The 22,226-nt window shown below is 24.8% G+C and overlaps 1 protein-coding gene across 1 annotated transcript in view; it reads left to right on the top strand.

The window, feature by feature from the left end:
* The window catches only part of LOC142223481 (uncharacterized), a 525,017-nt gene that overhangs the window by 67,694 nt on the left and 435,097 nt on the right, over nt 1-22,226 (top strand). Inside the window, exons 3-5 of the mRNA XM_075293366.1 lie at nt 3,988-4,079; nt 16,924-17,025; nt 17,130-17,266. Of these exons, the coding sequence (XP_075149481.1) occupies nt 3,988-4,079; nt 16,924-17,025; nt 17,130-17,266 (331 nt within the window). The remainder of the gene's footprint in view (nt 1-3,987; nt 4,080-16,923; nt 17,026-17,129; nt 17,267-22,226) is intronic.

Below are 22,226 nucleotides of genomic sequence, written 5' to 3'. Positions count from 1 at the left end.
AAAAGCTTTATTCGGAATGTTCAAGTGTTTTTCACTTTGGGATTGGTGAACCACTAGAATTTGTTCTGATAATTTTTTGAAAATTTTATTTCTATAGAAAATTTTGTTAAAATTTTATAAATATTAAAAAAAAATCACTTTTACAGAAAAAGTTGGCCAAATTGTATTTCTATAGAACATTTTGTGAAAATTTTATTTCTTTAAAAAATAATGTCAAATTTTATTTTTATAGAAAATTTTGTCCGAATTTTATTTCTATAGAAAAATTTCTTAAAATTTTATTTTTATAGAAAATTTTGTCAGAATTTTGTTTCCATAGAAAAATGTGTCAAAGTTTTATTTCTATAGAAAATTTTGTGAAAATTTTATTTCTATAGAAAATTTTGTGAAAATTTTATTTCTATAGAAAATTTTGTGAACATTTTATTTCTATAGAAAATTTTGTGAAAATTTTATTTCTATAGAAAATTTTGTCAAAATTTTATGTCAATAGAAAATTTGGTCAAAATTTTATTTCTATAGAAAATTTTTTAAAAATTTTATTTCTATAGAAAATTTTTGTCAAAATTTTATTGTCGACATTACGACATTTTGACATTTTGTTTTTATAGAAAACTTTTGTCAAAATTTTATTTCCATAGAAAATTTTTATCAAAATTTATAAGCTTTATTCGGATTATTCAAGTGTTGTTCACTTTGGGGTTGGTGAACCACTAGAATTTGTTCTGATAATTTTTTGAAAACTTTATTTCTATAGAAAATTTTGTCAAAAATTTATAAATATTAAAAAAAAATCAATTTTGCAGAAAAAGTTGGCAAAATTGTATTTCTATAGAAAATTTTGTGAAAATTTTATTTCTTTAAAAAATGTTGTCAAATTTTATTTCTATAGAAAATTTTGTCCGAAGTTTATTTCTATAGAAAAATTTCTCAAAATTTTATTTTTATAGAAAATTTTGTCAGAATTTTGTTTCCATAGAAAAATGTGTCAAAGTTTTATTTCTATAGAAAATTTTGTGAAAATTTTATTTCTATAGAAAATTTTGTGAAAATTTTGTGAACATTTTATTTCTATAGAAAATTTTGTCAAAATTTTATGTCAATAGAAAATTTGGTCAAAATTTTATTTCTATAGAAAATTTTTTAAAAATTTTATTTTTATAGAAAATTTTTGTCAAAATTTTATTGTCGACATTACGACATTTTGTATTTATAGAAAAATTTTGTCAAAATTTTATTTCCATAGAAAATTTTTATCAAAATTTAAAAGCTTTATTCGGAATGTTCAAGTGTTGTTCACTTTGGGGTTGGTGAACCACTAGAATTTGTTCTGATATTTTTTTGAAAATTTTATTTCTATAGAAAATTTTGTCAAAATTTTATGTCAATAGAAAATTTGGTCAAAATTTTATTTCTACAGAAAATTTTGTCAAAAATATTATTTCTATAGAAAACTTTTGTCAAAATTTTATTTACATAGAAAATTTTATCAAAATTTAAAACCTTTATTCGGAAGGTTCAAGTGTGGTTCACTTTGGGTTTGGTGAACTACTAGAATTTGTTCTGATAATTTTTTGAAAATTTTATTTCTATAGAAAATTTTGTCAAAATTTTATGTCAATAGGAAATTTGGTCAAAATTTTATTTCTATAGAAAATCTTTGTCATAATTTTATTTCTATAGAAAATGTTGTCAAAATTTTATTTCTATAGAAATTTTTTTAAAAATTTTATTTCTATAGAAAAGTTAGTCGACATTTTGTTTTTATAGAAAACTTATGTCAAAATTTTATTTCAATAGAAAATTTTGTCAAAATTTTATTTATTTAGAAAATGTTGTGAAAATTTTATGTCAATAGAAAATTTGGTCAAAATTTTATTTCTATAGAAAATATTTTTCAAAATTTTATGACAATAGAAAATTTGGTCAAATTTTGTCAAAATTTTATTTTTATAGAAAACTTTTGTCAAACATTTTATTTCCATAGAAAATTTTATCAAAATTTGAAACCTTTATTCGGAAGTTTCAAGTGTGGTTCACTTTGGGTTTGGTGAACTACTAGAATTTGTTCTGATAATTGGTTGATGGGTTGCTGCAAGTAATTCCGAAACGTGCGTCCATCCAACCATCTTGCAGTCTATAGGACTTTGCCCAAATGAATTTGACAAACATTGTTCTCCTCTATTGGTTAAGCCACTCTTGTATTTTAGTCAACGCAATGGTTTTTAAGCTGAGATCAAAACAACAAATAAAATTTTATTTCTATAACAAATGATGTCAAATTTTGTTTCTACAGAAAATTTTGTCAACATTTTATTTCTATACAAAATTTTGTCAAAATTTTATTTCTGTATGTCTAAATATACGGCATTAAAAATCAAGGGTAAAATTTTACTCTGCTTACGTATCTGGCACAAAATATGTGTGGAGATTGCCCCAGTAGACCACTCTCTCATAGTCACCAAATAGATAATATATTCCCTAAAATATGTGGGAGCTTTGGCTATAATATCCCATCTCATTCTCTAACTCTCTGCACTACTACTATTGACTGGCAGAGGACAGTAATCTCCAAGTAAAAAACATATTCTCTGAAATATCAGGGAGCTATAATAACGCGTCACTCTCCCTCTATCTTTTTGCACTTCTATTATAGAGATGATTTCCAATATTTGAGATAATATACTTGTATCAGCTGAATATCATATAGCCTCAGAGTAGACATTGCACTGAGTTGTTGGGAGAGTTTGCGAGTTTTAGTGAGTGTATGAGAGAAATATGAAGTATCAGACTATCGTTTGAGTCAGTGGTACCACTTTAGCTATTTTATTATTATATTTTTGATGGTGATTTGGCGAGAAGTTTATGAAATTGTTATTAGCTAGAAATCTAGTATTTACAGTACAGACAATTTTGTCAAAATTTTATTTCTACAGAAAATTTTGTCAAAATTTTATTTCTGGGATTTATTAAGAGAAATTTCTTAGAAACATTCATTGTGATGGCCCACAAACCTATTCGGAAAAAATCATACAAGATGTTTGTCTCTCTCTCTCTCTCTCTCGTAAATTGTTAATTTCATATGGTATATTCAGTTCATGAATTTTAGCAGTAGTCCATCTTATTATTATTCATTTATTTGTTGTTTTCATATATTAAATTATTTGTATTCCATATTTTATTATTTCTTATATGAAATACATTGTGTCGTATTTGTACTATCTAGCTATGAAATTCTATATAAGTAATCATACGCTCCAGTGGTTAACTAAATAATAATATTCATACGCCTAATGGTATTATAATTAAAAATAATCATACAACCCGATGTACAAGTACATAAAAAGAGAACAGAAACAATTCGCCATATATAAGCAAAATCAATTTTTATTAAAGATTCATCTTTTTGTGTGTGTGTGCTTTTTTTTTAACAATATTTCTAAGAAAAATATATTCGCTCTATTTCATTCAGTCCTGGCTACAAATTCCCTAGTTACCCATATATAATAAGATTACCATCGATTGTATTTGCACTCATACGTAACTCCTTTAATGAATCCCGGGTATTTTGTCAGTCATAATTTAACGAAGCTTTCATTTTTCCATTAAATTGGCTGGTAATACCTTTACATGTGATTTCACCATGACTTCATGGTGACAATGACGACCATATCATCGTCGACATAATCATCATCATTGACATCATTGTTACCATTCGGGGAGCAATGTCATGTCATCGTTGTCAGTCATGTGACATAAATATCCAGCTTAACAATGCTTTACATTTTCTCCGATCATGAGCAAAAAAAAAAAAAAAATCTCTTATTATCCTTGTGATGCGTGGACTAGTTATCCATGAGAGTTTTTCGTCGATGTATATACGTTCTCGATGTCCCTTCCTTGGAATATCTATTGTTTTGCCAATGATTCATTCATAATAATTTTTTCCCTCTTTTCTCTTTTTTTCTTTATCGTTATCATTTTCAGGCATATAGGAGATGCTGCCATAACCTGCCATTGTCCAAGCGGATTTAAGGGAACGAAATGTGAAATTCCTGATATAAGTGAAGTTACAATGGGTAAGTGTCTGTCCGTCCGTCCGTCCGTCCGTTCGTTCGTTCGTTCATTCTGTCATAGAGTTTGGTTGAGTAATTTTCTTTTCATCTTTAAATTTTTGCCGTTTTACGCTTATATTAGCATCAATGCACTGGGGGCTTTTCATCTTCCTCTTATTTGTTCTCTTTAGATTGGCTATTTTTAAGCGATAGCTCATATTCAATAGGGGAGTTTTTTTCATACATTCTTTTTTTGCAACTGAATTTATTAAGCTATGGAGTAAATTTAATTATGTATAATCGCAAAAGCTTTCATGTAATAACTCAAGTGAAAATTACAAAAAACAAAACATCACTGAAATTTCTCTCTCGATTAAAGGTGATTTTTGAAAAAAAAATCCATAATGACCATACATCACTTCCATCAATGATGAAGCCATTCGCTGTAAAGTTATGGCCCATGGGTTTGCCTCTGTTTATGTTGTTAAAATGCTGCCACTGTCCTTTGTAGTAGCTTGCTATAAAATTTAATCTTTGTCCATTAATTACAGTTTGGTGGTTTTCACTCAATTGCAAATAGATCAGTTTAAATGTTCGAAGCCTGCAATGTCATTAATGGGACTTTTGAGCCATCTTTTTTTATAATGCAACCAAATGTACAGTAAGTTATACCAATAAACTATGGACAAACCATAAATGGTGTGCTGGGATATCCTGTATGTCTATACGGCATTAAAAAAATTTTACTCTGCTTACGCATCTGGTACAAAATATGTGTGGAGATTGCCTCAGTAGACCCCTCTCACATAGTCACCAAGTAGAAAATATATTCTCTAAAATATGTGGGAGCTATGGCTATAATATCCCATCTCACTCTCTAACTCTCTGCACTACTACTGTTGACTGGCAGAGGACAGTAGTCTCCAAGTAAAAAACATATTCTCTAAAATATCAGGGAGCTATAATAATTCGTCACTCTCCCTCTCTCTTTTTGCACTTCTATTGTAGAGATGATTTCCAATGTTTGACATAACCCGTTAATCTACTTGTAGCATCTGACCTATCATATAGCCTCAGAGTAGACATTGCACTGAGTTGTTGGGAGAGTTTTCGAGTGTATGAGAGATATATGAAGTATTAGACTATCGTTTGAGTCAGTGATACCACTTTAGCTATTTTATTATTATATTTTTGATGGTGAATTGCCGAGAACTTTGTGAAATTGTTATTAGCTAGAAATCTAGTATTTTTGATTTTAATTCTGCTATTTTTGCTATACTTAAAATATTGATATCTGGCCATTTGTGTTTATCACTTACTGCTAATTACGATTATTTAAAAAATGTTCATTGTTGCCTTTATAATAACAATATAACCAACATTTGTAGCAATATACAGTGATGTGGACACCAAGGATCACCTAAATTTTGTCTACATTTGGGAGATGTCCATTTATGAGAGGTTGATTTTCTTGTGTTAATATAGCAGACATCCCTTTAGAGACGTGTCTGGTGTCCAAAGTGTCAAAATTTGAGAGGATTCGCTGTACATAAGTTAGTGAAAAATGTCGACTTAATTTATTTTATAATAAAAAATATTTATTGGTCCCATACCCCATAAAGTAAATCTAAATATTCCGAGTCGATCTGACCATGGCCGTGCGTCCGTCTGTTGAAAATAAACGCATCAAGAAATCACCTTGATTTTTTTTCACAAGTTATTGTTATTTCTTTTATAGACAATTTTGTCAAAATTGTATTTCTATAGAAGATTTTTTCAAAATTTTATTGCTATAGAAAATTTTGTCAAAATTTTATTTCTATAGAAGATGTGGTCAAAATTTTATTTATTCAACAAATTTTGTTAAAAATTTGTTTATGTAGAAAATTTTGTCAAAATTTTGTTTTTTTTGGCAAAATTTTAATTTTTATTTCTATAGAAAATTTTGTCCAAATTTTATTTCTATAGAACATTTTTTTTTTATTTAACTCATTTTACCACCAAGCCGAAATGGCCATATACGGTTACAGGGATACTCAAAATAAAGAATTACATTAAATTTACTTAAAAAAAAAAATATAAAAATATTAGGACTACAATCAAGGACTGCAAAAACTTGACATTATTACACCTTATTACTAAGTATATATCTACTACTACTATATGTAGACTACGTTACAAAATTTTATTTCCATATTTTGTCAAAATTTTGTTTTCATAGAGAATTTGGTCCGAATTTAATTTTTATAGAAAATTTTGTCCTAATTTCGCTCTTATAGAAAATTTGGACAAGATTTTATTTCTATAGAAAATTTAAAAATTCAAATTCTAGATATAATTTTGTCACAATTTTATTTCTATAGAAAATTTTGTAAGATTTTATTACTATAGAAAAGTTTGTTAAAGTTTTATTTCTATAGAAAACCTAGTTAATATTTTATGTCTAAAGAAAATTTTGTCATATTTATTTTTGTATCTTAATTTTGCTACAGAAATAATATTTTGACAAAATTTTTTATTTTTATTTTTTTTATTTTATTTTTATAGAAAATTTTGTCAAAATTGTATTTCTATGGAAAATTTTGTCAACATTTTATTTATATAGAAAATTTTGTCAAACTTTTATTTCTATACAAAATTTAGTTAGAATTTTATTTCTATAGAAAATTTAGTTAAAATTTTATTTCTATAGAAAATTTTGACAAAATTTTATTTCTATAGCAAATTTTGTCAACATTTTATTTCTATAGAAAATTTAGTTAAAATTTTATTACTATAGAAAATTTTGTCAAAATTTTATTTCTATAGAAAAAGTTTTCAATATTTTATTTCTATAGAAAATTTTGTCAAAATTTTATTTCAATAGAAAATTTTGTCAAAATTTTATTTTGTATAGAAAATTTTGTCAAAATTTTATTTCTATAGCAAATTTTGTCAAAATTTTATTTCTATAGAAAATTTTGTCAACATTTTATTTCTATAGAAAATTTTGTTAAAATATAATTTCTAAAGAAAATTTTGTCAAAATTTTATTTCTATAGAAAATGTGGTCAAAATGTTGTTTCTTTTTCAAAATTTTAAATTTAATTTCTATAGAAAATTTTGTCAAAATTTTATTTCTATAGAACATTTTATCAAAATTTTATTTCTATAGAAAATTTTGTCAAAATGTTGTTTTTTTGTCAAAATTTTAATTTTTATTTCTAAAGAAAATTTTGTCAAAATTTTATTTCTATAGAAAATGTGGTCAAAATGTTGTTTCTTTTTCAAAATTTTAAATTTAATTTCTATAGAAAATTTTGTCAAAATTTTATTTCTATAGAACATTTTATCAAAATTTTATTTCTATAGAAAATTTTGTCAAAATTTTGTTTTTTTGTCAAAATTTTAATTTTTATTTCTAAAGAAAATTTTGTCCAAATTTTATTTCTATAGAAAATTTACTCAAAATTTTATTTCTATAGAAAGTTTAGTCAACATTTTATTTCTATAGAAAATTTTGTCAAAATTTTATTTCTATAAATATTTTCTCAAAATTTTATTTTTATAGAAAATTTTCTCCAAATTTTTTTTCTATAGAAAATGTTTTCAAAATTGTATTCCTATAGAAAAATTTGTCTAAAGTTTCTTTTCTATAGAAAATTTTGTCAAAATTTTATTTCTATAGAAAATTTTGTCAAAATTTTACTTCTATAGAACATTTTGTGGAAATTTTATTTCTGTAGAAAATTTTGATGAAGTTTCATTTCTATAGAAAATTTTGATGAAATTTTATTTCTATAGAAAATTTTGTCAAAATTTTATTTCTATAGAAAATTTTGTTAAAATTTTATTTCTAAAGAAAATTTTGCCAAAATTTTATTTCTATAGAAAATGTGGTCAAAATATTGTTTCTTTTTCAAAATTTTAAATTTTATTTCTATAAATGTCAAAATTTTGTTACTTTGTCAAAATTGTATTTCTATAGAACTTAATTTGTACAGAAAATTTTGTCTTAATTTTGCTCTTATAAAAAATTTGGACAAAATTTTATTTCTATAGAAAATTTTGTCAAAATTTTATTTCTAGATATAATTTTGTCAAAAATTTATTTCTATAGGAAATTTTGTAAAATTTTATTTCTATAGAAAATTTAGTTAAACTTTTATTTCTATAGAAAATTTAGTTAAACTTTTATTTCTACAGAAAATTTTGTCAAAATTTTATTTCTATAGAAAATTTTGTCAAAATTTTATTTCTATAGAAAATGTGGTCAAAATTTTTTTTCTTTGTCAAAATTTTAACTTTTATTTCTATAGAATTTTTTGTCAAAATTTTATTTCTACAGAACATTTTATCAAAATTTTTTTTCTATAGAAAATTTTGTCAAAATTGTATTTCTATAGAGAATTTTGTCCAAACTTAATTTGTATAGAAAATTAATTTCGCTCTTATAGAACATTTGGACAAACTTTTATTTCTATAGAAAATTTTGTCAAAATTTTATTTCTATAGAAAATTTTGTCAACATTTTATTTCTAGATATAATTTTGTCAAAAATTTATTTCTATAGGAAATTTTGTAAAATTTTATTTCTATAGAAAATTTTGTCAACATTTTATTTATATAGAAAATTTAGGTAAAATTTTATTTCTATAGAAAATTTGATAAAAATTTTATTTTGTATAGAAAATTTTGTCAAAATTGTATTTCTATGGAAAATTTTGTACACATTTTATTTATATAGAACATTTTGTCAAACTTTTATTTCTATAGAAAATTTGGTCAATATTTTATTTTGTATAGAAAATTTTGTCAAAATTTAATTTCTGTAGAACATTTTGTCAAAATTTTATTTCTATACCAAAATTTGTAAAAATTGTATTTCTATGGAAAATTTTGTCAACATTTTATTTATATAGGAAATTTTGTGAAATTTTATTTCTATAGAAAATTTAGTTAAACTTTTATTTCTATAGAAAATTTAGTTAAACTTTTATCTCTACAGAAAATTTTGTCAAAATTTTATTATACCCTGCTCCACACTGTGGAACAGGGTATTATAAGTTAGTGCATATGTTTGCAACACCCAGAAGGAGACGAGATAGACACATGGTGTCTTTGGCAAAAATGCTCAGGGTGGACTCCTGAGTCGATATAGCCATGTCCGTCTGTCCGTGAACACATTTTTGTAATCAAAGTCTAGGTCGTAGTTTTAGTCCAATCGACTTCAAATTTGGCACAAGTATGTGTTTTGGCTCAGAATAAATACCTATTGATTTTGAAAGAAATCGGTTCAGATTTAGATATAGCTCCCATATATATCGTTCGCCCGATTTACACTCATATGACCACAGAGGAAAATTTTTCGCTCCGATTTAGTTGAAATTTTGCACAGGGAGTAGAATTAGCATCATAGCTATGCATGCCAAATTTGGTTGAAATCGGTTCAGATTTAGATATAGGTCCCATATATAGCTTTCGCCCGATTTACACTCATATGACCACAGAGGCCAATTTTTTGCTCCGATTTAGCTGAAATTTTGCACAGGGAGTAGAATTAGCATTGTAGCTATGCGTGCCAAATTTGGTTGAAATCGGTTCAGATTTAGATATATCTCCCATATATAGCTTTCGCCCGATTTACACTCATATGACCACAGAGGCCAATTTTTTGCTCCGATTTAGTTGAAATTTTGCACAGGGAGTAGAATTAGCATTGTAGCTATGCGTGCCAAATTTGGTTGAAATCGGTTCAGATTTAGATATATCTCCCATATATAGCTTTCGCCCGATTTACACTCATATGACCACAGAGGCCAATTTTTTGCTCCGATTTAGTTGAAATTTTGCACAGGTAGTAGAATTAGCATTGTAGCTATGCGTGCCAAATTTGGTTGAAATCGGTTCAGATTTAGATATAGCTCCCATATATAGCTTTCGCCCGATTTACACTCATATGACCACAGAGGCCAATTTTTTGCTCTGATTTAGTTGAAATTTTGCACAGGGAGTAGAATTAGCATTGTAGCTATGCGTACCAAATTTGGTTGAAATCGGTTCAGATTTAGATATATCTCCCATATATAGCTTTCGCCCGATTTACACTCATATGACCACAGAGGCCAATTTTTTGCTCCGATTTAGTTGAAATTTTGCACAGGTAGTAGAATTAGCATTGTAGCTATGCGTGCCAAATTTGGTTGAAATCGGTTCAGATTTAGATATAGCTCCCATATATATGTTTTTCTGATTTCGACAAAAATGGTCAAAATACCAACATTTCCCTTGTAAAATCGCCACTGCTTAGTCGAAAAGCTGTTAAAATGACTTTAATTTTCCTAAACTTCTATTACATATATATTGAGCGATAAATCATAAATAAATTTTTGCAAAGTTTCCTTAAAATTGTTTCAGATTTAAATTTATCCCTTATTTTTTTACTAACATTGTGTTCCACCTTAGGGCTTTAGCCGACTTAAATTTTGAGTCTATAGATTTTGTGGAAGTCTATCAAATTCTGTCCAGATCGAGTGATAGTTAAATGTATGTATTTGGGACAAACCTTTATATATAGCACCCAACACATTTGACGTAATGTGATATGGTATCGAAAATTTAGATCTACAAAGTGGTGCAGGGTATAATATAGTCGGCCCCGCCCGACTTTAGACTTTCCTTACTTGTTTCTATAGAAAATTTTGTTAAAATTTTATTTCTAAAGAAAATTTTGTCAAAATTTTATTTCTATAGAAAATGTAGTCAAAATTTTGTTTCATTGTCAAAATTTTAACTTTTATTTCTATAGAATTTTTTGTCAAAATTTTTTTCTATAGAAAATTTTGTCAAAATTGTATTTTTATAGAGAATTTTGTCAACATTTTATTTCTATAGAAAATTTTGTCAACATTTTATTTCTAGATATAATTTTGTCAAAAATTTTTTTCTATAGGAAATTTTGTAAAATTTTATTTCTATAGAAAATTTTGTCAACATTTTATTTATATAGAAAATTTAGCTAAAATTTTATTTCTATAGAAAATTTGATAAAAATTTTATTTTGGATAGAAAATTTTGTCAAAATTGTATTTCTATGGAAAATTTTGTCAACATTTTATTTATATCGAACATTTTGTCAAACTTTTATTTCTATAGAAAATTTGGTCAATATTTTATTTTGTATAGAAAATTTTGTCAAAATTTAATTTCTATGGAAAATTTTGTCAAAATTTTATTTCTATACCAAAATTTGTAAAAATTTTATTTCTATAGAAAATTTTATCAAAATTTTATTTTTATAGAAAATTTTGTCAAAATTGTTTGTGTATCTTTATTTTGCTATAGAAATAATATTTTGAAAAAAATTTGTATAGAGATAAAATTTTGACAAAATTTTATTTTTATAGAAAATTTTGTCAAAATTTTATTTTTATAAAAAAATTTGTCAAAATTTTATTTTTATAGAAAATTTTGTCAAAATTTTATTTCTATGGAAAATTTTGTCAAAATTTTATTTCTATAGAAAATTTTGTCAAAATTTTATTTCTATAGAAAATTTTGTCAAAATTTTATTTCTATAGAAAATTTTGTCAAAATTTTATTTTGTATAGAAATTTTTGTCAAAATTTATTTTATATATAAAATTTTGTTAAAATTTAATTTCTATAGCAAATTTTGTCAAAATATAATTTCTATAGAAAATTTTGATGACATTTTATTTCTATAAACAATTTGTCAACATTTTATTTTTATAGAAAATATAGTCAATTTTTTTTCATAAAAAATTGTGTCTTAATTTCGCTCTTATGGAAAATTTGGTCAAAATTTTTTTTCTATAGAAAATTCAGTTTAAATTTTATTTTTATTGAAAATTTTGTCAGAATTTTTATTTGTATAGAGAATTTTGTCAAAATGTTATTTCTATAGAAAATTTAGTTTAAATTTTATTTCTATTGAAGATTTTGTCATAATTTTATTTCTATAGAAAATTTTGACAAAATTTTATTTCTATGGAAAATTTTCTCAATATTTTATTTCAATATTTTTTTTTTTTTGTTTTTTCAAAAATTTATTTCTATAGAAAATTTTGTCGAAAAAAAATTTTTTTTCGGCCATGCCTCAATATTGGCAGCAACACCGAATGTCCACAGAAAAAAGCTTTTATTGTGTATTTGGGTCGATCTGCCTTATTTGCTTTACAGAATCAATTACCAAAATTATGGAGACCATCAAAACTCTCTCTTTTCGAATTTCCTAGCCTAGCTTTCCTTATCCCTTAGCTATCTCCAAAATTTTATTGGTCAAATCATTGCAATTTATATCCTGGATATCATCAACGAAGTTGATTTCTGAAATACATCAAAAACACTTGCTCGAAAATTTGTTGGATGTCAACAGTTGACAATGAAAAATTAAAGTAACCAAAAAAAAACAAAAAACTGCGGTAAATTGATGTGTCCTTTTCGGCGTTTTTTCTTTTTCTTCACTCAGCCAATCGTTTCGACTATGGATTTGTTTTTTTTTGTTGATTTTTCCAACCTTTGGTGGTCATCTATAGAAGTTCCGTTTTTTTTTTTGGTTTTGTTTCTCTCTTTCTATTAATCCCATACTGGCCATTTGACGCAAGTGATTCTCCGATGGATTAGAAAACTCATAGTTAACGTAAATTTTTCCATACACTTTTCACACAAAGAGTTCTTCTCTAAGGGATTTTTCAAATTGGATTTTTGTTGGTTAGGATTCCTGATCGATTTTTAACACTATGGAAATGCCTTGAGAGGATTTCGGTTTTTTTTACAGAGAAAGTGGAAAAATTTAAGAGTTTAAAAAGCAATTCGTAGAATTTAATGGGACACTACTAAAAGGTTATGGGACTAGAAAATAGAAAATGTTTTTGTATCTCCCATAACGCTTACTTATACTATGTTAGCCATTATGTTTGCAATACATTGAAATATTAGTTTAAAACTAAGTTGAAATTTCCTTTTAATCTTAGCGGAGAAAAAACGATTGTCGATTTTTGTATCCCTAACAGAGGACGCAAACCGGTATGGGTTTATATCTACCCAAAATAACTACTATGTCGAAAGGAGTATAATAACAATGCATACTGATACTCATCCTACTCATATAAAGCTATACTCAACTCTTCTCAAATTAGATAACACACAGACAATCAGCATATTAAGTATCTCGTACGATGAGCAACAGTTAAGCTGACACTTGCTCTCACAGTGAATAGCTAACAATTGAGAGAGGGAAGATAATGCTCAGATATGGGAACACATATACATACAATAACAGAACAGCTATGTGAGCAGCGTTGCCATTTTGGTCCGATCGGACCAAAATTGGTCCAAAAGATTTCTAATTTTTAAATTTGGTCCGATGGTCGGACCAAACAGAATTTAGCCCATTTTGGTCTATTTTCATAAATTTGGTCAAATTTATGAATATTTTGTAGTACTTAAAATTTTTATCACATATTAAATAGCATCTATGTACTGGAAAAATATTCTCGTGAGGCCAAAGATTTCATGTCTTTAAAATACGAATGCGATTTTTGCTTAGCATAGAAGACTCATTGCTATGACATAAAATTTTTTTCCTTGTCCAAAATTCGGAGATGTTTTTAACACTTTATTTTAAAGACGTTTTTTATTTGAAACATAAAATAATTTTCACTTTTAGTCGAGTCATGAAAAAAAGCTGGAATAATTAATAAATTCAAATTTGTTTTCTAGAATCAAGTACGCAAACTTAAATTTACAAGTGAATTGTGACGTAAATGTGTTAAATTTTCCGCTTCTTTGGTTCAGAATAAATACTAAAATCATTGGTGAAAAGACAATATCCTTGGAACCGTAAATACTTTTTTTAAAGAGTGGGATTAGATACCATTTCAATCACAGAAAATCGAATAAAAATTTCGCGTATTAGGTCTTGGGTAAGGTTTTATATCATATTGGACAATTTTAACCCCTAAACTCGAATGTGCGCAATGGAATAGGTGGATTGACAATTTGGAAATCTATTGTATTCTCTCAAGAAGCATAATCGGGAGAATCTTCTTGGGACAATGCCCATATAAACCAAATGCGTGACTGTTGTGGTCTTTAACTACCTCTAAGTCGAAAGTTTAAGTCAAAATTTTGTAATTGACTTTAAAATTCGATCTTTTCAAAAAAACAATTTTTTTCAAGTTTTAAAAAAGTTGAAAAGTCATGTCGACCGCTATGGTAAATCATATCAGTCCATTGTGGTTTACTTAACTTTTTTAATAAAAGCACTATGTACAACAATAAAATATTTTTAAGTCATTTTTCTTCGAAATTGTAAATTTGGTCCGCTGGAGGGAATTTTGTTCCGATTTTGGAAAAAAATATGGTCCAAAATAAAATTCCGGTGTGGCAACGCTGTATGTGAGTAAAGCAATGAGGGTTGTTTTTTTTTCTTATGGGCTGCCAATAAAATTTTTTAGTACGATAAAAAGTTTTGTTAAATTTTTATTTCTATTCAAAAATTTTATTGCTATAGAAAATTTTGTCCAAATTTTATTTTTATAGAAAATTTTGTCTAAATTTTATTTCTATAGAAAATTTTCTCCAAATTTTATTTCTAAGGAAAAATTTTGTCCAAATTTTATTTTTATAGAAAATTTTGTCCCAATTTTATTTTTATAGAAAATTTTGTCCAAATTTTATTTCTATGGAAGATTTGGTCCAAATTTTATTTCTATAGAAAATTTTGTCCAAATTTTATTTTTATAGAAAATTTTGTCTTGATTTTATTTTTATAGAAAATTTTGTCTAAATTTTATTTCTATGGAAGATTTGGTCCAAATTTTATTTCTATAGAAAATTTTGTCCAAATTTTATTTTTATAGAAAATTTTGTCCAAATTTTATTTCAATAGAAAATTTTGTCTTGATTTTCCCCAAATTTTATTTCTATGGAAAATTTTGTCCAAATTTTACTTCTATAGAAAATTTTGTTAAAATTGTATTTCTATAGAAAATTTTATTTTTATAGAAAATTTTGTCAAAAGTTTATTTCTATGGAAAATTTTGTCCAAGTTTTATTTTTATAGATAATTTTGTTAACATTTTATTTCTATTGAAAATTTTGTCAATATTTTATTTCTATGGAAAATATCGTCAAAATTTTATTTCTATAGAAAATTTTGTCAAAATTTATTTCTATGGAAAGTTTTGTCAAAATTTTATTCCCAAAGAAAATTTTGTCCAAATTTTATTTATATTCTATAGGAATTTTTTTGTAAAATTTTATTTTTATAGAAAATTTTGTTAAAATTTTTTTCTATAGAAAATTTTGTCAAAAATTTATTCCTATAGAAAATTTTGTCAAAATTTTGTTTCCATAGAAAATTTTTTTAAATTTTATTTCTATAGAAAATTTTGTCAAAATTTTATTTCTATAGAAAATATTGTCAAAATTTTATTTTTATAAAAAATTTTGTCAAAATTTTATTTCTATAGAAAATTTTGTCAAAATTTTATTTCTAAAGAAAATTTTGTCAAAATTCTATTTTACTCAAAATTATGTCAAAATTTAATTCTTTACAAAATTTTGTCAAAATTTTATTTCTATAGAAAATTTTGTCAAAATTTTATTTCTATAGAATATTTTCTCAAAATGTTATTTCTATAGAAAATATTGTCAAAATTTTATTTCTATAGAAAATGTTGTCAAAATTTTATTTCTAAAGAAAATTTTGTCAAAATTCTATTTTATTCAAAATTATGTCAAAATTTAATTCTATACAAAATTTTGTCAAAATTTTATTTCTATAGAATATTTTCTCAAAATGTTATTTCTATAGAAAATATTGTCAAAATTTTATTTCTATAGAAAATTTTGTCCAAATTTTATTTCTATAGAAAATTTTGTCAAAATTTTATTTTTATAGAAAAGTTTTATTTATATAGGAAATTTTTGGCAAAATTTTATTTCTATAGAAAATTTTTGGCAAAATTTACATTTTATAGAAAATTTTGTTAAAATTTTATTTCTATAGAAAATATGGTCAAAATTTTATTTCAATTAAAAATATTGTCAGCATTTTATTTCTATAGAAAATTTTGTCAAAATTCTATTTTTATAGAAAATTTTGACAAAATTTTATTTCTATAGAAAATTTTGTCAAGATTTTGTCTACAGAAAATTTATGATGTACCGTGAATGCTACCAATCTACCAAATAGTAGAATTCTTTGTAAGCGGATATAAAAAAAAAAATTAAGTTGACAAACAAAATTTTATTTTATTTAAAATTCGGTCTAAATGAGCTATTGACTATAATCTTCCAATGAAAGTTTTGTTGAAATTTAGTGAAAAGTACTCTTTCACTAAAAAAAAAACATTTTTATACTTTCTTAAAAATTGTATTTTACATCCCTGGTATGCATGCCAATATAATTGTCATCACACAGCGATCTGTTGGCTAAGGTAAAGACTTTGAACAACAAACAACCCATATGGGTACAACTCTCTTCAGGCTGTTTATGTTGACGTAGAGCAGAGAATGTAAGATAGAGTTTTACAATTAATGATGGTGGAATAGAAACGTGTTTTGAGAATATGCATTCTCCCCTTATGATACTCACCTTATGAGTACTCTTTTTCATTCTCTGATCCCTAATACTCCCTCTCTCCCTATGTAAGATTTGATAAAGGCTGGTATTTACTTGTCTCCAGAAAGCTGTAACTCTTTCTCAATTTTACTATTTTTTTTCTCATAAATTTCCATTTTTGTCCATTTATATTCATTTTCTTTCATTCAACATTTACCATAGCAGTTTTTTTTTAATTTACTTAATAATATTTTCAATTAGCTTATTATTCTTATCGGGATTTACTTTACCATTACAGGTTGTACAAATAACTCTTCAGCCTTGGACTGTCATCGTGAATGTGATTTTGAAAGTGGCAAAGATTTGGGGCTATCATTTCTGAAAACAAGCAGGACATCAGGTAAGCTCTAAGGAAAGACAAAGAAGGAAAGCCGACAGCTTCTTTAAATTCATATCATTAACCTCGGCCACATCACTCATCTTCCTTTTTGGTTGTTATTACAGCACGGTCGGGTAAAACACGCTATGAAGTGACAATACGTTTGGGAGCCAATCTAACCGCTTTCTATCGCAACATCGACCATGAACAACAGCAGCAGCATAAAAGCAAAGAACAATTACCTTCTACTTTGGAAAGACATGTAAGTTGGAATTTTGCCCATAAAGAGATAAGAATGTTGAATTTTCGTTTTTGTTTTTTGTTTCACAAACAAAATTATGTCCTTGAGAAAAGGTTTAGCCCAGCTAGGCTATCCTTAATCCTGGAGACTTTTGCCTACGTAATAATATTTTTAATTACCTTGCAAATGCGGAAGGCATTAATGAAAAATAATTTCTTCTTATCTAATTCAGAGAAATATAAAACCTTAAGCTTTCACATCTGCAAATGCGATAGCACATAGCATTTTAGGGGCCATTTTGATAATTAATATTGAAATAATTTTGTGGTACTGATCCCTCCACCTCAACTCTTAACTTGGAGACCATTCATCAGTACTTGGCATATTTTATAATAAGAATGCTATTACCATCCTAAAGAATAATCTCCAGATGTATTTCACTTGTGTCCATTTTATTTTACGTTTTTTTTTTGTTTATGATGTGGAGTGGGGGCGGGGGGAACATAAAAAAACTTAAGTTCAGTACTTTAGTCCCATGAATTTCCTGTTTTCCATGGTATCTTCTCTGCAATAGTCCTTGAAAAGTTATTAAAACAAACACCATCCAACAATTTGGCGTTCGTATTTTCGGATACTATAAGATTTACGCTCTTATGCTAATGAAACACAGTATTCGAAAACTAATAAATGAAGAAAAACGTTAAGGAATATTTTGCAAATAATCTGAGTCAAAAAGTCTCCATATAAATACTTTATTTTTTTATACTATAAGATACTATAAGATTTACGCTCTTATGCTAATGAAACACAGTATTCGAAAACTAAGAAATTGAAGAAAAACGTTAAGGAAAAATTTGCAAATAAGCTGAGTCAAAAAGTCTCCATATAAATACTTTATTTTTTTTATTAAAACTATATATTCACTATAATAAAAGAAATGGAGAAAAAATAACTACATAGAAGTAATGTCATTCAACAGCATTATGTTGCTAGAAAATGTTTTGTTTGTTTGATGGCAACCCTACAATATAAATGAGCAACCATGAAATCGGGTTTCTACGTCAAAAAAACTCTCCGTACAATGAGAGTTTTTTTTCAAAATAACGGAACTTCCAGCTTAGAGAATACTTTCTATTGGAAAATAAAATTATGTGGATATGGTGAATCTTCAAATTGATTAAATTTTAGTGGAGAAAAAATGCATTTTGTTTTTAAAGATGTATATTGAAGTTGTTGGGTTAGTTTGATAAGCTCTTGTTTTGTTGATTATATGTGTGTGTGCGTGTTATTGTGTTTGGCTTTTGTTATGCTGGTATGTAGAAAAAAAATTGAGAGCTGTTGGGAGAGCCTTGGTAGTAAAAGAGTGATCTAAAACATAGACCTTATAATACATAGATGAGCCATGGGTGTCAAACTATGTTTGACAGTTCCGAAGATTAAGAATAAACGAGAAAAATAAGAGCACGCTTACAATCTCTTTCGTTTTCATTCTTGTAGTTTGCCAATTTTACACAAAATTAGACCGTTTATGATGCACCAGAGGATTTATAAATAAATTAATATATTAAAAGTTCATATTTGAACAAAAAATTGTGACCAAAACCGCGAAAATACGAAATTTAATTTTGAGCAGTATTGCTCTTTACGAACAACACAAAAGCAAATGCACGAAAATTAATGTTTGGGACTGACTCTTTACGAAAAAATCAAAACGAAATGTCAGAAAATTAATTTTTGGAACTGACACATTTTTTTAAAGAGAATAGTGGATCATCTATGTATTATAAGGCCTATGATCTAAAGCAAGGAGAGCAGTACGATTGTATTTTGTATTGATAAACGATTGTAGCCGATGTGGTATGTTGGCCATGGGGTGTTTTCGTATTAAAATGATCGGCTAGTTGTATTTTTTTCTAGAGCCTTAATAGTAATAGAGCCTTAATTTTAATATTATCCTTTTTTGTTTCAACAAATTTTGAAATAATAAACTATACTGTTTTTAATTATATATTTATATCGGCCTGCTGCAAGAGAGTTGAAATGTATGGATATACGTATGTCTATTATAATAAGGGTATATTTTGGATATATAGAAAATAATTTCATTAACATTTTTGTTTTATACATATCAAATCATTTTAATTTCAATTATTTATTTATTTTTTTAATTTCCTAATACAAAAAAGATATATACCTTATAATAAGTTCTACAATCGATCGCAATATGATATCAAATTAATTAATGTTTTGTTGGGGAATATGGCATTAAAAAAATATTGATGATGGGTAATTAGGTTGAGCAGCTGTTCTTCGGTTGATTGTTTGAGTGTCTTTATGTGTGTGTTGTCTTTGGTTTTCGCTATGCTGGTATGTAGAAAAAACAATTGTGAGCTTTTAGGAGAAACTTTGTAGTAGGAGGAGCAGGGAAAATACAATATCTAAGAAAGTACCAAAAAAAAAAGTTTTTTTTTTGTGGCGAAAAAGTACTTTTCACAAAATTTCAAAAAAAAAATCCATTGAAAGATTATTGTCAAGAGCACTTTTAAACTGAATTTTAAAGAAAATTAAATTATGTTTGTAAAAAAAATTTTCTGTAAAAGTGAAATTTTGACAAATTTTTCTATAGAAATTGACAAAATTTTCTATAGAAATAAAATCTTGACCAAATGTCCCATAAAAATAAAATTTTTACCAAATTTTCTATAAAAATAAAATTTTTACAAAATTTTCTATAGATAAAAAATTTTGAAAAAATTTTCTGTAGAAATAAAATTTTGAAGTCATTTTCTATAGAAATAAAATTTTGACAAAATTTTCCATAGAAATAACATTTGGACAAAATATTCTTTAGAAATAAACATTTTGACAACATTTTCTATAGAAATAAAATTTTGACAAAATCTTCTATAGAAATGAAATTTTGACAAAATTTTCTATAGAAATAAAATTTGGATAAAATTTTCTATAGAAATAAAATTTGGACAAAGTTTTTTGTAAAAATAAAACTTTGACAAAATTTTCTGTAGGAATTAAATTGTGACAAAATTTCCTATAGAAATAAAATTTTGACTAAACTTTCTATAGAAATAAAATGTTGACAACATTTTCTAAACAAAATTTTATAAAATAAAATTTTATAATATAAAATGTGACTAAATTTTGACTAAATTTTTTATAAAAATAACATTTGGTCAAATTTTCTTTAGAAATAAAAATGTTGGCAAAATTTTCTTTAGAAATAAAATTTTAACAAAATTTTCTACAGAAATAAAATGTTGAAAAGTATTTTTGGAAATAAAATTTTGACAAAATTTTCCAAATAAATAAAATTTGGACAAAATTTTCTTTAGAAATAAAAATTTAGCCAAATTTTCTTTCGAATTAAAATTTTTGACAAAACTTTCTTTAGAAATAAAATTTTAACAAAATTTTCGAAAGAAATAAAATTTTGACAAAATTTTATATAGAAATAAAATTTTGACGACATTTTCTATAGAAACAACATTTTGAGAACATTTTCTATAGAAATAAAATTGGGATAACATTTTCTATAGGAATAAATTTGGACAAAGTTTTTTGTAAAAATAAAATTTTGACACATTTTTCTATAAAAATAATATTTTAACAAAATTTCCTATAGAAATAAAATTTTGACTAAATTTTCTATAGAAATAAAACTTTGAACAAAATTTTCTATAGAAATAAAATTTTGACTAAATTTTCTATAAAAATAACATTTGGTCACAATTTTCTTTAAAAATAAAAATTTTGGCAAAATTTTGTATAGAAATAAAATTTTAACAAAAATTTCTACAGAAATAAAATTTTGACAAGATTTTCTACAGAAATAAAACTTTTAAAAAATTTTCTATAGATATGAAAGCTTGACAAAAATTTGTTAAAATTTTCTATAGAAATTAAATTTTGACAAAATTTTGTATAGAAATAAAATTTTCTATAAAAATAAAATTTTGACAAAATTTTCTTTAGAAATAAAAAGTGACAAAATTTTCTTTAGAAATAAAATTTTAACAAAATTTTCTATAGAAATACAATTTTGACAAAACTTTCTATGGAAATAAAATTTTGACAAAATTTTCTTTAGAAATTAAATTTTGACAAAATTTTCTTTAGAAATTAAATTTTGACAAAATTTTCTATAGAAATTAAATTTTGACAAAATTTTCTGTAAAAATAAAAGTTTGACAAAATTTTCTGTAGGAATAAAATTGTTGCAAAATTTTCTATAGAAATAAAATTTTGACAAAATTTTCTATAGAAATAAAATGTTGACAAAATTTTCTAAACAAAATTTTATAAATAAAATGTGACTAAATTTTGACAAAATTTTTTATAAAAATAACATTTGGTCAAATTTTCTTTAGAAATAAAAATGTTGGCAAAATTTTCTTTAGAAATAAAATTTTAACAAAATTTTCTACAGAAATAAAATTTTCACAAAATTTTCTATAGAAATGATATTTGGATTTTCTATAAAAATAAAATTTGGTTTTTTGTAAAAATAAAATTTTGACACATTTTTCTCTAAAACTAAAAATAAAACTATAGAAATAAAATTTTGACAAAATTTTCTATAAATATAAAATTTGTTAAAATTTTGCTATAGAAATTAAATTTTGACAAAATTTTGTATAGAAATAAAATTTTCTATAAAAAAATTTTTGACAAAACTTCAGTAGAATAAAATTGTCACAAAACTTTCTATAGAAATAATATTGTGACAAAATTTTCTACAGAAATAAAATTTTAGCAAAACTTTCTATGGAAATAATTTTTTTTTTTTGACAAAATTTTCTGTAAAAATAAATCTTTGACAAAATTTTCTGTTGGAATAAAATTGTGACAAAATTTTCTATAAAAATAAAGTTTTGACTAAATTTTCTATAGAAATAAAATTTTGACAACATTTTCTATAGAAATAAAATTTTGACAAATTTTTTTATAGAAATAAAATGATTAC

This window comes from Haematobia irritans, chromosome 2 (genome assembly GCF_050003625.1).
Source record: "Haematobia irritans isolate KBUSLIRL chromosome 2, ASM5000362v1, whole genome shotgun sequence".
Classification (NCBI taxonomy): domain Eukaryota; kingdom Metazoa; phylum Arthropoda; class Insecta; order Diptera; family Muscidae; genus Haematobia; species Haematobia irritans.
Note: the sequence above shows the minus strand (reverse complement) of the source record. Positions and strands in the feature narration are given on the sequence as shown.